Source organism: Erpetoichthys calabaricus, chromosome 9 (assembly GCF_900747795.2).
Source record: "Erpetoichthys calabaricus chromosome 9, fErpCal1.3, whole genome shotgun sequence".
NCBI classification, from domain to species: Eukaryota; Metazoa; Chordata; class Cladistia; order Polypteriformes; family Polypteridae; genus Erpetoichthys; species Erpetoichthys calabaricus.
The window spans coordinates 132,553,338-132,569,892 of record NC_041402.2 but is presented as its reverse complement, the minus strand read 5'-3'; the positions used below and the strand labels follow the sequence as shown (position 1 = coordinate 132,569,892).

The window sequence follows — 16,555 nt, the reverse complement described above, 5'->3', positions numbered from 1 at the left end:
CTTTGAAGACAATGAAGAAATGGATGGACATCCTGTTAGAGAGACCTGTGCTTCTGTGTAAGGTTAATCCTGTTCTCAGGAGTATTCTGTTGGTGAATTCAACTTGTTGTCTTTCACTGGAGCAGTACTGTCTGAATCCATTATTCTGCTTTTGATTCTTCTGTATTGTTTAAACTGGCCACAAAAGCAATAAGACAGAACATTTTCATACATCATTATCGGAGTACATACATTATATACATCAAGTTGTTTTGCTTTAAATGTTTTTCTAAATATCTTTCTACCAAGTAATGGTGCACTGCACGATAATGTGCAGTGAATACACTCGACTTGAGCATTCATATTTTTCAGAATCTTTCTCTATACGTTTAGCATTCATTTGCTCAGAGGTTGATGCGCTTGCTGCTTCCTGAGAAGCTCTTCTTTTCTCCACCCTAGTGGCCCGCTTCTTCTCTTCATTCATCAGTATCTGTGTTGCAATTACTTAGTAGGTTTTCTTTAATTTTTCACTTAAGCTGGCACTTAAGTCTTCAATCTGCCTCAAGAATGATTTAAGATATGAAGAGATATGGGAAGTGATGGCGAAGGTGGTAGAAGCTGTCGAGAGTTGATTCTACAATAAAATCTATATACATAATTCACTAAGCCGGGAGACAAGTAGCCACCCATGGAAAGCACGCCGGAAGGGGCGTGGATTCACTAAACCGCCGACAAGTAAGACGCCAATGGCGCATGCAGGAAGGAGCCACGCCCACCAACTCTTAGACCATTGGATACGACGACAACTCGCAGAGCCACGCCCACCAACTCGGACACAACGCCTGGGAAAACATGCCGTCATTTCTGTTTGTCTGTGCCACAGTCCACATGCAGCTCTGAGCCACGTTGACTTTTCATTAGTCAACCTCAGTGGAACCTTGGTTCACACAGAGGCAGCGCCAGAGAGAGACAGAGGCACACACAGGCAGCCCGAGAGAGAGAGCCGCGCACACACAGGCAGCGCGATAGAGAGAGCCACGCAATCCTTTAAAACTGAGGTTAAAACACAATGAAGGAAGCAGTCTAAAAACCAATAAGCCCTGTGCCCCTTTTTCATTAGCGTCTCACCTGCTTCACCGCCCTGCAACAGTCGAGACACTTTCTCAGCAGCTGACCTTCTCTGTGCCTGACTCCACTACTGTCAGTCACCTCATTAAAAATGGTGAACTCCTGCAATGTTACTATCTTGGTTGGCTTTTACATAAAGTTCGGATTTGTTTAAATGTTTCTTTTTTTCCCCCTGTGCTTAAAACTCATTTTTAAAAAAAAGTGTTTATACAACTGCTGCAATGTTACAGAGAGAGAGGGCTCGCGGGAGACAGAGGGGGAGGGAGCTCGCGTGCTGCTGAGAGAGAGCCTGCGCGTGCATCTGAGCAAAGACAATTTCCTGTTAGATTTGCCTTTGCAATGACAATTAATAAGGCACAGGGCCAAACTTTCAAAAAGATGTGAATGAATCTGCCAAAACCAGTTTTCAGTCACGGACAGTTGTATGTTGCTCTCTCCAGAGTTCCATCTTTTCATTCACTTACTGGTATGCCTGCAGGAACACGTGCAGCGAGCGAGTGAGAGCGAGCGACACACACACGCATACAGGTGCGCGAGAGAGAGAGCGCTGGACGCATAAGAATAATAATACTTCATTACATTGATATACCGGTGTTTTCAGTATTCAAAGCGCTATCCACACAGGGAGAAACCGGGAAGCGAACCCAAAATCTTCCACAGTCTCCTTACTGCAAAACAACAGCACTGCCATTGTGCTACAAGGCAGTTAAAGAATGCACCGGCCTCGATTTTGTTTTCACTTCTGTTTACAGCGATCAGATCGTAGCGTGCATTGTTGCAATGTTACTTTTTTTGGTGGCTTATTACATTATGGGTGTTTCACATGTTAATTTTTTTCCCTGTGCTTAAAAGACATTAAAAAAGTGTTTCTCAACTGTGACTCCGGAACAACTCAGTACGCAAGCTATATTAAGTGTCAACAAAGAAGACTCGCTACACCTTAATGAACAAGTGCTGAAACTTATTCCTACCGACGAAGTAACTTTCACCAGCGTGGCCTCCATCGTCACAGACGATCCCGCTTTCAGTCACGGACAATTGTATGTTGCTCTCTCCAGAGGTCCATCTTTTCATTCACTCACAGTGGTATTCACAAACCCACCCCATTTGGACAACTGTGTCGTTCAGCAAGTGTTCACCCATCAATACATAATTATGCGGCGTATGTTACACCGCTGGTTGGCTAGTAAAAATAAAAAGAGGAATAACCTTGCAGATCAATCATCACTCTGAAAGCAGATAGTAGTTGTATGTGTACCAAATTTCAGGTCAATAGGTCAAACGGTTTGCAAGCTACAGGTGATTTAAAATCCTGGACAGACAAACAGACAGCCACGGTAGCGTATTATATAAGAAGATATATTTGGAATGAAGGGCAAATATTAATAGATTGTACAGGAGGGTGGACAACTGAGGTGAGAGGTTTCACCATTAGTGAACTCATTATTTTGTTGTATTTTATATATATTTTTATATGTACTGTTATTGGTGTTTTTAGCATTGTTCAACAACAGTACACCTTTTGGTTTAAATATACTTTTTCAAATAATGTTTTATTTGATTGGGTGGCAATTGGCTGGGGACTGGTGTAGTTTTTGCTGGTTAACCTTTCTGAACATTATCCACTTTTCTAGCGGATGGCATAGTGTAACAATTGTGTTCATAACCGGCCATATGTTACAACTATAGAATGCTTATGAAGCGATTTGCCATACATTTAACAAATATACAGTACTTAGCAGCCTGGGTTTCCTTTCTGATGAGGACTTCTTTGTCTGTTATGAGACAGTACAATAGTGCATCTTTTGTTCAGCTTTGTTATGTTGAATTCATTTATTATTTAACTTTTCTATAAATTTAAAAATATTATTTTAAAGTGCCAAGAAGTTTTGGCCTTGAGCGAGCATGGTGAACATGTAGTCCTTCTCTTAAGCTGTTTCTTTTGTCTGTGCCACAAAACTGTATACAGTAATCCCTCCTCGATCGCGGGGGTTGCGTTCCAGAACCCCCCACGAAAGGTGAAAATCCGCGAAGTAGAAACCATATGTTTGTATGGTTATTTTTATATTGTCACGCTTGGGTCACAGATTTGCACAGAAACACAGGAGGTTGTAGAGAGACAGGAACTTTATTCACACACTGCAAACTGCAAACATTTGTCTCTTTTTCAAAAGTTTAAACTGTGCTCCATGACAAGACAGAGATGACAGTTCCGTCTCACAATTAAAAGAATGCAAACATATCTTCCTCTTCAAAGGAGTGCGCGTCACGAACAGAATGTCGGAAAGAGAGGGAAAAACAAACAAAAATCATTAGGGCTGTTTGGCTTTTAAGCATGCGAAGCACCGCCGGACAAAGCAGCTGCAAGGAAGGCAGCAATGTGAAGGTAGTCTTTCAGCATTTTTTAGAGGAGCGTCCGTATCCTCTGGGCCAGTGTGCGAACAGCACCTCTGCTCACACCCTCCCTGTCAGGAGCAGAGAATGTCAGAGAGAGAGAGAGAGTGCGACAGAGAAAAACAAACAATCAAAAATCAATACGTGCCCTTCGAGCTTTTAAGTATGCGAAGCACCGTGTGGGAAGCATGTCGCTTGTCAAAGCAGCTGCACAGAAGGGAGCAACATGAAGGTAATCTTTCAGCATTTTTAGACGAGCGTCCGTATCATCTAGGGGTGTGAACAGCCCCCCTGCTTACACCCCCTCCATCAGGAGCAGAGAATGTCAGAGAGAGAGAGAGAGAGAGAGAAAAGCAAACAATCAAAGATCAATACGTGCTGTTTGATCTTTTAAGTATGCGAAGCACAGTGCGGGAAGCATATCGCTTGATAAAGCAGCCATATGTAAGTCCAGCAAGGAAGAGAGCAATGTGAAGGTAATCTTTCAGCATTTTTTGAGGAGCGGCCGTATCCTCTAGGGGTGCGAACAGCCCCCCTGCTCACAATATATTTGAGGAGTTTTATTTAATACGTAATACACGCTCTGGTTGGGGAGCTTCTCAGCCATCTGCCAATAGCGTCCCTTCTATGAAATCAACTGGGCAAACCAACTGAGGAAGCATGTACCAGAAATTAAAAGACCCATTGTCCGCAGAAATCCGCGAATCAGCAAAAAATCCGTGATATATATTTAAATATGCTTACATATAAAATCCGCGATAGAGTGAAGCCGCGAAAGTCGAAGCGCGATATAACGAGGGATTACTGTAATGCCTCCTTCAGTCATGCTTGCCTTTGCCAACATACTCAAATATGGGAAATATTTATTTATATTATTATGATATTATTGTATTTTGAACATAGTCCTTGTTATTGCACTGATGTAATAATTTTTAATTTTTTCTTTGTTCTGTGTAGCTGCTGGGGCAAGGGAAAATCCCTTCTGGAATCAGTAAAGCACGCCGTCTTTTTATTTGACAATCATTTTTTGTCCTTGATATATTGTAATATTGTTTCAGGGCTCGCAAAATTTCAAAATCCCTGGTAGCCCTTCGGGCAAGCACTCTTCAGTTTTTGGTAGCCCAAAATAAATTATAATATTGTAAAGGAAACAAAACATCAATCAAAAAATTGTTAAAACACAAATTACAACAACTGTATAAAAATTACAATCATCAACTCAAATATTTGGTTCTAATTGAACAGAAATTTCTATGAACTTGTAAGAACTGTGTAGAACATGAATCAGTCTGTGTCAGATTCTGAATCTGAAATTTCCACTGAAGTCACGGATGAGAAAATGCCACTCGACGCTGAGGACATAGCATCTCCTTCATCAGCTTTCTCTTCCTGTGCATCGGCCTCCATTTCAATGCTCTTTGTTCTTGTCGGGATTTTATGATCCAGGGGCCTCATGTATAGCGCCGTGCGTAGAACTCACACTATAACATGGCGTAAGCACAAAAGCGGGATTGTGCGTACGCAGAGAAAAATCCAGATGCAGGAATCTGTGCGCACGCAAACTTTCACGTTCTTCCACTACATAAATCCCGATCAGCGTGAAAAGTAATGCACATGCACGCGCCTTCTGTCCCGCCCCAACTCCTCCCAGAATTACGCCTCTTTCAATATGCAAATCAATATAAATAGCCTTCTGTGAAAAGACAATGGGAAAAGCACGGGGGGAAATATAAGAATTTCAGCGAATACCAAGTGGAGGCAAAGGAAAAACGTACTGTTTGTTGGTTTAAACAGTGGTATAATCAACAAAAGAAAGTTGATCGAGTGACAGAGTGTCGGAGAAACTCGAAAGATCCAAGTTCACAAAGTCGCACAGTGCCCGAAATAAAAAAGAAATCACATATCAAAGTCGCTGTGAAAGTCGTAGCCCACCGTCTGAGTGTCATATGAAAGCTTATTAGGGTACAGACATAAAATAGGCACACAGTGGGAAAAAAGCACGAAATGTCAACTTTAATCTCGAAATTTCCACTTTAATCACGTAGTTTATTTTGCCATTAAAGTAGAACATCATAACTTCATCTTAAAATCGTTTAACTTACTAGTTTCTCAAATCCCATTGTAACTAAAGTAGGACGTTAAATGTTTTGTTCTGTATTTGATCTTCTTTGTGCTCTGTGTGTGAATCACTACCTGCTTCTTAAACAGGCTTTCTCTTTCTCCGACAGGACACATAATCCATTACATTCGTGATATTACAGCTCTCTGAATAATTACAATACTGAGATGTATATGTGATATCATTTTCATGATGATAGGAATGAAAGCATGTTATTAAACATGGGAACACGGTGGCGCAGTGATTGCTCATATCTCACGCAAGAGGCTTGCTGCGCCATGTGCGACCTTCGATGAAATAATTTATTTCAGAAGTACTGTCTCTTTCAAACGTACTAACCTCCAATTCCTGCCCTTACTTTTCTTTCTCCAAATGACCAATCACCACACAATCAGCTCTGTAATAGACGTTAAGCCATCTGTAAGCTTAGAACGCTGATTCTTCAAAACTTTTAAGGAACATCGAAGTGTCTTCGTAGTACATGTTTAATTATTCTATCCGTCTATCTTTCCAGTGTCGCGTCAGCGCAAGAATACAACGCAATGCAGGAACAATCCCTGAGCTAGCTAGCGCTGCGGCACCGTGTCCTCACATGTTTAATTATTAACAATACAGATTATTTAAATGAAGTTAAAGTTTTAGCTGTATAATATAATCAACATATTTTGCTGCATTTCATCTTAAAAATGAATATGTAAATATGCACTTTATAAAGTGGCGCAGGCTGTGCAATATTATAACTGTAGTGCAAGTTTACAGTGAGGTGATTGTACTTATAAGTAAACAGTTCTACAAGGAGCACTTGATGGACTGATTGAGTGCGTTTATAGTTCTTGGGATGAAACCTTTTCTAAACCGCGAAGTCCGTACTGGGAAGTCTCTATAAAGCGTTTTGCCATCGCTCAGGCAGCATCTGCTTCATGCTGTATACCGATATTTCAGCTGCTGATGTGATTCCCCACTCAGATACAGTGATATAAATACTCCGAGTGGTGCAGCGAGAGTAAAATGGAAAAAGATGATCTGCTGTGGCAACCCTTAACTGGAGCAGCTGAAAGAAGAAGAAGATGCAGTGAGAGTTACAACGCTAAAGCAGTTATGGTATTTGGAATACAATGGCTATTCCCTGGACCATTATATTGCTGCAGGTTAATTACAATCAGATGCATTACACTAATAAACAATATGCAGTTAGTTTCAGTGTATTTATAAATCAGCGTCAGGAATGTGGATCTAAGAAAGAAAGGTGATCACACAGGAACAGTAGCACTGCTTTGACGCTGGGTGCCGCCAGTCTGCAAAACCGATCGGAGAAATTGCGTACGCCAAGGTATGAGTTACCGTGGAAATGTGCGTGGCTTTACGCCAAGTTTAGGTTTTATACATCGCGATTTGAGCGTGGAAACGGGAGTACGCAACATTTCTGTACGTACGCACCGTTTATACATGAGGCCCCAGGTGTCTTGAACCTTTTCTAGAAAACATCCAGAAACGAATTGACTTGTCAGGGCAAAAAGATTCAACTGTTTCCCCCATTAATGGAGAGTTGCATGCAGTCATTCAGTGTTTCAGGGTGTAGAGAGGTAGGATGTGTTGTCTTCACTCGGTTCATGCAAGAAAATCCTCTCTCACAGATGGCTGTTGATGGACTAAGTGTCAGCATTAATTTCACCAGCATCAAGATATGAGAGAGGTGTTCTGGATTCTCAGAGAGGAGATCTCTGTACAAGCAATCATCTACCTTGCTACCCCGGTGTTCTGCAAGCCACATTTTTAGATCCATCCATTATTGAGGAATTTTCTATTTCTCTTCCTCATCTAGCAAACTGGCAAAATGTGTGACAAGATAATCCACCTCTTCATCCCCATAATTTGCCAGCTCTTCTCTGGGGTAAGGAAGAGTGGAAGGGTCAAAAACCTTGAAACAAGAGAGAGGCTTTTCACGCAGATTTTTAAATCTGTTGTCCATGTACTTGACTGTGTTGTCAATAATCTTCTGAATCTCTGCACCAAAGGTGTCTTTGTCTGTGCCCTCACCTCTTCTAGCAGGTCACTGACTTTTTGTGAGCTGAGTTCCACAGTAGCAAATGCTACCATCCTCGTTCGCTGTGAACTTTGTGTCCAAGGTTTTCTGGTATTCTCCTGGTTTTGTTTTTAGGCTGGGTAAGCGTGATGTGGTGCTCTCAACTAACTGATTTGTTCGTGTGATGTTTAGGTTATCATGCTGAAAATCAGTACAGCACTTGGATAAGATGGTACTGTAGTCCAACATGAAATGCAGGAAGCGAACAAATTTCTCAGTCTTCATCTCCTGCACCACCCCATTAGCCTTGGCTGCATCCTCGGACTTGACATCACTTCCTCCTGCCATGTTCTCCATATGAACAACAGTGGGAGTGTAATTTTTTTCCACAGCCTTCAGACATCTCAGCCGGCTTGGAAGCCACCGTGTGCTCTTCAGGCCACTGAAATGTGCCAGTTTCTCATTTAGCAGTTCACTTATTTCTTGTCAGTTCTCTTCGCTTCTTTGGGGAATAGTAGTACATCTTAAAGATGGTTTTCAGTGTATCTTCAAATTTCACCAGATACTCACAGCCTTTCACGCTATCCAGCACGGCTAGCTCTAATTTGTGTGCCACACAGAGGATTGTTATGATGTGGGGTATCCTCTGTTTCAGTCTCCCAGCTACTCCTGTTTTCTCACCCATCATCACTGCAGCACCATCAAAATTTGCACACACTACTTTCTTTTTCCATGTGTCTTCTCTGATAACCCATGGTGTTCACTGCTTCATCAATAGCCTCTAAAATACCTGCAGCATTTGCACTCTTGACTGGCTGACATTTGATCATGTATGTGGATATGTCACCATTATCTCTCACATACCTGACATGAACCAACTCCTGTTCTATTATACCAGTGTCTGTACTGCCATCTGCAAGAATGGATAAGAACCTGCTTTCTTGAATTTCCTTTTCGATCTGGTCTCTTGCAGTTTGTGCTATTGCTCCAATAAACTCTCTGCAAGCATGGTCATTGAGGTAAGTGGAACCAAGATCTAGACCATTTGCTTTTTGAAGTTTGCAAAGACTGCTAAATTTTGCCAATGGTATTTCACTCTTTGCAACATAGTACGCTGTTCTAAACAGTTATTTCTGGACTTCTTGTTGTGCTTTGATGGGGTCTTTCCTAAAATTACTGGTCCCAGTAACAAAGGCGCTTGTCGAGTCAGAAATCGAGGGAAACTCACGACACACCCGGCAGAACATTGTTATTTAGCTTGTCATATTCCAGCCACAGAAATTGTTTTGTCCATGAAATCAAAAAGCTGCGCTTTCTTTTTGCCTCATAGTCTGATTTGTCATAACTTTTCCGCTTTGTGGTAGGCTTTTCTTTGGCTGTCCCTTCTTCACTCTGACCTGTCTTATTTGGCTGAGCAGAACTAAAATACCTGCGTAAATCCATCTATTTTTACACACACACACGCATAACGGTCAGCGATTTTTTTAATTCTCTGCGCAATCAACCTCTATCACATGTTTAAGCTTGCTGCGGGAGATTTCACTTGTCACGTTTGAATAGGAAGCTAATGAGTGATAAGACGATGTCAGAAGAATTTGTGCTCAATTAATCCGTCACTGACCAATCAGTACTGCCGCTCTCTATACACAGTTCGCGCAATCGCAAAGTGAAAGTAAAAAACAAGCGCGAATTCAAACGTGATTTCAATATTGCACATATTGACAGTGGCTCATCGATGCCCGAAAATGACATAATTACCCAGTTACATTTGCGAAAGAATGCAAAAGCATTGACATATATTTTTCCTTCCTATGATAGCCCGACGGGCAGGGCTGAGATAGATTTTGGTAGCTCAACTGGAAGACACAATAGCCCCGGGACGTCGGGCTAGCGATTTTGCGAGCCCTGTATGTTTTGGATGCTTTGAAACTCAAGGAATTAATATTGCAAATAACTATATATTTGTAAATTATATTTTTTCTTTAATTTTATTAAAATACTAAATAATTTAAATTGTAATGATGAAAATGAATACTTTTGTTTAGTAATTAATCCTGTCTTGTTATGAATTCTTTTCACATAGACCTTCTGTGAAGCACAATTGTTTTTCATGGTATTTTTGGTAATAAGCATTTTTTTGGTGTTTTATTGCTTTTGATGCAGATTTAATTTTTAATGCATTTTAACATATTGGCAGCACTTAACTTTGAGCTGGCGTTGTATCAGAATGTTTAAATAATGTTTTAAATGAGTATATATGTAAATATTTCCAGTTCATTTTATGAACCCCAAAGGAAAAACTGAAGTATAGGCTCATGTTGTGTTTTTTTGATAGATAGATAGATAGATAGATAGATAGATAGATAGATAGATAGATAGATAGATAGATAGATAGATAGATACTTTATTAATCCCAAGGGGAAATTCACAAATGTGTTTTTTGTTCTACTTTTGAAGCACTATTTACTGTGTCATCACAGGGGAGTTTCTCATTAAAAACATAAAAAAATCAGCACTAGCCTACTATACATTGTTTTTAAAGCTTTATATCAATTTAGAAGTAGTATTTCACAAATTATGTATGACATATTTGTGTGTGTTTATTTTAAATATGATTCTTTACTCCTTTCCAACCCCTTGAAGTTATCATTGGAGTGTTAATGGAAATTGAAGTCCTTGCAAAAGCACAGCTAGGATGGAACAGGATATCTTTGCACTAATCAAGCCTACTTCCAAAAAAGGTGTAAATTACATATTTTTGACAACAATCAAAATAAATAATTGTATTATTAATGCACTGTATTGCTGTATGCTGTATTGCTTTTTAGATAAAATTGTCTCTTATTTGGTTTTCCAGGGCTACTTGCATGAAGCACTTCCTGATTCTATTACCATTCAACTTTTCAATGCCATGCGGAATCTGGACCCATCAGGAAAAGGGTCTCCTGCAAGTCTTCATATATGTAAAGAACAGCTGATCATATTCCTTTCATACATACTGAGAGGAAATGCACATGAAAAGGCAATGTTAGTTCTGTCCATGATTACAGGAAGTAAAGAGCAACATGTGAAGGGGGGGCAAATATTAGAGGTATGAATAAATCCTTAACTTTTATTTTAGTTTTTTTTTTCTTTAAAATTTCATGCTAATGGTCAGTTCTAGTTTAAATGATTAAAAGTATTTAGTCTTCTATGCCTCAATTAATCTGTAAAAGGATACAATATGCAGACACTTTAAAAGTTTTCAACTATTGCAGGATTGCAAATTATATTTATTTTGGCAGTCTGCCTCACTAAAATATTTTTCTTAGCAAATTTAATTTGTTTTTAGCAGCTGTCAAAGATAGAAGCTGAAATATTCTGCATAAATATCCAGATGCCACACTTTAATGTTTGGCTGTACAACCATTTGGAATCGATGCCTGCCAGTTTTGCATGGTGACTAACAGTGATTTTGCCCATTCATTTTAGCCAGTTTACTTCAGCTTATTCAGTTTATAGTACCGTGGTTGTGTCCTTTGTTTAAATAATACCATACACTCTCAATGGAGACAAGGTGGGGCTTTCACTGAGCTACTGAAAAACATTTGTTTTTAGTACTGTGTAGTTTCATTGCATCTTTGGCTTATGGTTGGGATGACAGCCCTACTACATAATGAGCCCTTTCCTTTTTTTGAATAACTGAAACATGCCTCATTTCAGTATTTGCTTGTATAATGCTTCATCATTTTTTTTTCTTTCATGTTTTAACTAATAACCCCATCCATTTTGAAATGGAGTATTTCTGATGCTGCTGCTGCTGTAACACTTTCATTGCAGAAGTAGTGTAGCATGTTCAATATGGGGTTTTTGCACTTAAATTTTGGCTAAAAATCACAAAACCTTTTCTGTTTCTGTAAGTAGTAAATACAACTTTAGAAATTTTTTCTTTCTATACTGTACAAAATATGTTTTGTAGTGTTGAGTGATAAACATGATTGATCTACAATGTATACCTCTTCTACCAATGTCCTAAATGTTTCATCCCATTCATGCACAGAATCAACTGTAGTCCCGCCTGCACTCTAAATACAGTTAGGTCCATAAATATTTGGACAGAAACAACTTTTTTTCTAATTTTGGATCTGTACATTACCACAATGAATTTTAAATGAAACAACTCAGATGCAGTTGAAGTGCAGACTTTCAGCTTTAATTCAGTGGGGTGAATAAAACGATTGCATAAAAATGTGAGGCAACTAAAGCATTTTTTAACACAATCCCATCATTTCAGGGACTCAAAAGTAATCGGACAAATTAAATAACTGGAAATAAAATGTTCATTTCTAATACTTGGTTGAAAACCCTTTGAAGTCTTGAATTCATGGACATCACCAGATGCTGGGTTTCCTCCTTTTAATGCTCTGCCAGGCCTTTACTGCAGCGGCTTTCAGTTGCTGTTTGTTTGTGGACCTTTCTGTCTGAAGTTTAGTCTTCAACAAGTGAAATGCATGCTCAATTGGGTTAAGATCTGGTGACTGACTTGGCCATTCAAGAATTTTCCACTTCTTTGCTTTAATAAACTCCTGGGTTGCTTTGGCTGTATGTTTTGGGTCATTGTCCATCTGTATCATGAAACACCACCCAATCAATTTGACTGCATTTAGCTGGATTTGAGCAGACAGTATGTCTCTGAACACCTCAGAATTAATTCGGCTGCTTCTGTCCTGTGTCACATCATCAATAAACACTAGTGTCCCAGTGCCACTGGCAGCCATGCACACCCAAGCGATCACACTGCCTCCACCGTGTTTTACAGATGATGTGGTATGCTTTGGATAATGAGCTGTTCCACGCCTTCTCCATGCTTTTTTCTTGCCATCATTCTGGTAGAGGTTGATCTTGGTTTCATCTGTCCAAAGAATGTTTTTCCAGAACTGTGCTGGCTTTTTTAGATGTTCTTTAGCAAAGTCCAATCTAGCCTTTCTATTCTTGAGGCTTATGAATGGCTTGCACCTTGCAGTGCATCCTCTGTATTTACTTTCATGCAGTCTCCTCTATATGGTAGACTTGGATATCGATACGCCTACCCCCTGGAGAGTGTTGTTCACTTGGTTGGCTGTTGTGAAGGGGTTTCTATTCACCATGGAAATAATTCTGCGATCATCCACCACTGTTGTCTTTTGTGGACGTTCAGGTCTTTTTGCGTTGCTGAGTTCACCAGTGCTTGCTTTCTTTCTCAGGATGTACCAAACTGTAGATTTTGCCACTCGTAATATTGTAGCAATTTCTCGGATGGGTTTTTTCTGTTTTTGCAGCTTAAGGATGGCTTCTTTCACCTGCATGGAGAGCTCCTTTGACCGCATGTTGTCTGTTCACAGCAAAATCTTCCACATGCAAGCACCACACCTCAAATCAACTCCAGGCCTTTTATCTGCTTAATTGATAATGACATAACGACGGACTTGCCCACACCTGCCCATGAAATAGACTTTTGAGTCTATTGTCCAATTACTTTTGAGCCCCTGAAATGAAGGGATTGTGTTAAAAAATGCTTTAGTTGCCTCACATTTTTATGCAATCGTTTTGTTCACCCCACTGAATTAAAGCTAAAAGTCTGCACTTCCACTGCATCTGAGTTTTCATTTAAAATTCATTGTGGTAATGTACAGAACCAAAATTAAAAAAAAGTTGTCTCTGTCCAAATAATTATGGACCTAACTGTATGTTGTTGTACTTTTAAAAACATAGATTTATGTAACCTTTGTTACATTTATGCAACAGCTAAAAAGTCAGAACAATTTTAGTTCTTTATTAAACTACTGCTTCTATACACATGGCTAAAATTGCATCTCAGTTGCAGCTATAGTTGCACGGGCAGTTCAGAATACTTACTCAAGCAACATAGTTCAGTTTTTTGCTGAAAATGATTTTATCTCTAAAATGTCTTTTTGAACTTGTGAAATTACAGTAAAATATGGTATAGAATAATGTGCCCATTCCCTTTAAGGATTATGTGTTTCCTTATCTTTTTGTTAATGGGACAGATATTGGCTCCCTGTAAACCAAATGAGTGGTGAGATAAGGAGTAAGAAGTATCAAATTATTATTCTGTCATGCTTGAAGTTTGTCTGTATATAAATGGCATTGCCTCACTTTTGGAAGGTAGTAACTGGTGTGTTATTCCCTTAGTTTACAGAGACTTTGATATCTTCAGTACTTCATCTGTTGAAGCACAGGGACTTGTTGAAAGGATGGTGTTTGGATGGAACCAGGGACAACACAGAAGGAGTGAAGCTCATGGCTGTATACTTAACATCAGAACTAAAACCAGCAGGTTATACTTTTAAAATTAATTTTGGATTGTGTTTTTGATATCCACTATGTATATTTATCATTCAGTCAGATCGTATATTCGAACAATACTTTAGATGTTTTCAGAATCTAATATTAATTTATTGGAGTTGGACAGCAAAAAAGTGTAAGTTTGGTATTAATTTATGCTGGCGCTGTTATTTAGGGTCAGATCAGGAGGGGAGGAAGATAAATTTACACCCGATCTGTTTGTTTTCAAATAATATTGCATTAGTGCGATGATGTTTTCTGATTGGTACTATTCAGGTCATAAAATGATTTCTTCAAAATGTCACATATATTTGTCTCTTTCTTTTTTTCCCCGGTGCCGTGCCGACATCATTAACCAGAAGGCTTGAGCTTATTCAGTGTGAACAGGAACACACAGGTGGCCGGTTGCTTGTGCTATAACAAGCTTGACCTGGCGGCCATCAACGCGCATGTACTGTGCAAGGCATGTACGGGCTCCACTGAGAAAAAAAGAGTGTTCATGGCTCACCTTGTAGAGGAACTATCTTTCCTCTGCATGTCCTGGAGTACAAAAGAAACACCACCATGCACCAACATGTGGCGACTGGGAAAAAAAACACGAGGCCACTGATTACAACCGCAAGATATTATGCGAAGGAATATGAATAATATGAATAATGTTACATCAGTGCCACAATGTTTTCCAAAATGTACTTATACAGGTCATAACATGAATAATTCCAAATATCATATGTCTGTGTTTAGTTTTTTTTTGACATCATAGACCATAAGGTGCATACTAATTCAGCGAAAGCAGGAACACTCAATAAAACTGAATAAAAAAAAGTCAAGGGACAATGAGATATGAATAAGGCAGATTCACCAGCATTTGTGTGTCAGCTTTTATCACTCCAGATCAGAGAATTTCCAGTTCGATTGTCTCAAAACACCACTCACATCTACATTTATTCCAAGTTTCAAATAAAAACTAACAGCATCCGATCCCTTGGGATGGGGGGTTAGTACAGTATGTATCATGATCGTGACTGAGAGAATAAAAATGAAAAAAAACCTAACTTTTACGACTCCTATACATTTACACCGGCCGTTACAGACACAAATCAAATATATGTTTTTATTGTATAATGTTAACAATAAGAGCAGCTCACTACTCAAAGCGGTAAATATACGAGGCAGTCAGGATCGAACCGGGGGACTCTTGATTACAAGTCAGCAATTCTTACCACTGCGCCATGGAAGCTGTTGTATCATTGTTGAACCTTTTGTGAAAGTGTTTATTTCATCTTTGGACTTCAGGCTTTACACATTGCATAGTTTATGTCTACATTTTGTCATTTATTACTAAAATATGAAAAATGTTTCTGTTTTAACGATGTGTTTACACAGATTATTGTTGAAACGGAACACACATGAGATGCATGTGTTCCAAATAACGATCTATCTCCATTCTAAAACTCCAGCACTTCACTCCCAGATAATCAATCAAGGCTGGAACTGGGAAAACTTTGTTCTGCAGCGGTGCAGGAATGGAATAGTAGGCTGCTTGTCTTGATCAGCACATTTACAAGACAAAAGACACTGACGGAGAGGTGTGAAGGGATTTAAGGTGGGCTGGATTTACAAGTTTTTTCATAGGCTTTGGTAATTCTAGTGTTAATCCCCAAGTCAGTAATAAATAACTTCAGCAAAAAGGTAATCTGAGCATACAGGTTTACATTAAAATAAGGACATGTACGCAATACACATTAAAACCGGTGAGGATTAGGTTTTATATGCATAATCATTATGTTACATTTTGAATACAATGTGCAATTCACATTTCCATAATTCAACAGTTAAGTGATTGGCAGCTGCCAATCATTCATCCATTAAAACATTGTCAGAATTGTAGACCACCATAACCTTTATATAGTAAATGTACACAGTAAATAATTAAAATTCTATTGTAATTAACATTAGAATGAAATATTTCCATTAAAGATCAGATGCTTAAATCGGCTTATTAGATGCGTAAATTTAACTAAATATAAAATATTAAAAAACAGTGTATAACATTGGTTTAGTTATAGACACATCCACTGAAATATAGTAAAGTGTTTCAATTTTGTTGTGTTCAAGTATAATTTGAGAAAAAACTAAATAAGATGGATCAAGAGTTTTAGAGAAAAGATGGTTACTATAATATTATCATATTAAATACAGTATTTTTACATTCAGTTTTTTAATATGGCATCATTTCAAGTCTATATAGCAATGCAACAGTTATCCAAAAAGATTTGTGCACATTAAAACAATAAATTGATATTGGCAGCTAAAACATAGCTTGAATTTAAATACACATTCATTTTTATGTTTTAGATCATTTTTAACTGTTAATTGTACCTTTTTTTTTTTAAACTGTAAAAATACAGCATATGGTTAATCTAATGCAGTGTTTCTCAACAATTTCGTCGTCATGACCCATTGGGGGGGCAATCCTTCACAATTGTTAGAGTGGGCTGGGGTCCCCCCTTGGTAAATCTAGCACAATCGCCATAGTAGGGTCATCTCTGTTGGTAAATCAAGTGCAATTGTGAGAGCTTTCCCCC

The 16,555-nt window shown here is 38.9% G+C and overlaps 1 protein-coding gene across 5 annotated transcripts in view; it reads left to right on the top strand.

Annotated features, from left to right (window-relative positions):
• meak7 (MTOR associated protein, eak-7 homolog) overlaps positions 1-16,555 on the top strand; it is a 514,074-nt gene that overhangs the window by 6,008 nt on the left and 491,511 nt on the right. For 4 of the 5 annotated variants that reach the window (XR_007935732.1, XR_007935733.1, XM_028810162.2 and 1 more), the window contains 2 exons: positions 10,501-10,734; positions 13,815-13,959. Coding sequence is in view for 3 of the 5 variants with exons in the window: in XM_028810162.2 (XP_028665995.1) it covers positions 10,501-10,734; positions 13,815-13,959 (379 nt within the window). In the remaining 2 variants the exon portion in view is untranslated. Of the gene's footprint in view, positions 1-10,286; positions 10,385-10,500; positions 10,735-13,814; positions 13,960-16,555 lie in introns of all 5 variants that reach the window. The other variant, XM_028810164.2, reaches the window with a different exon arrangement.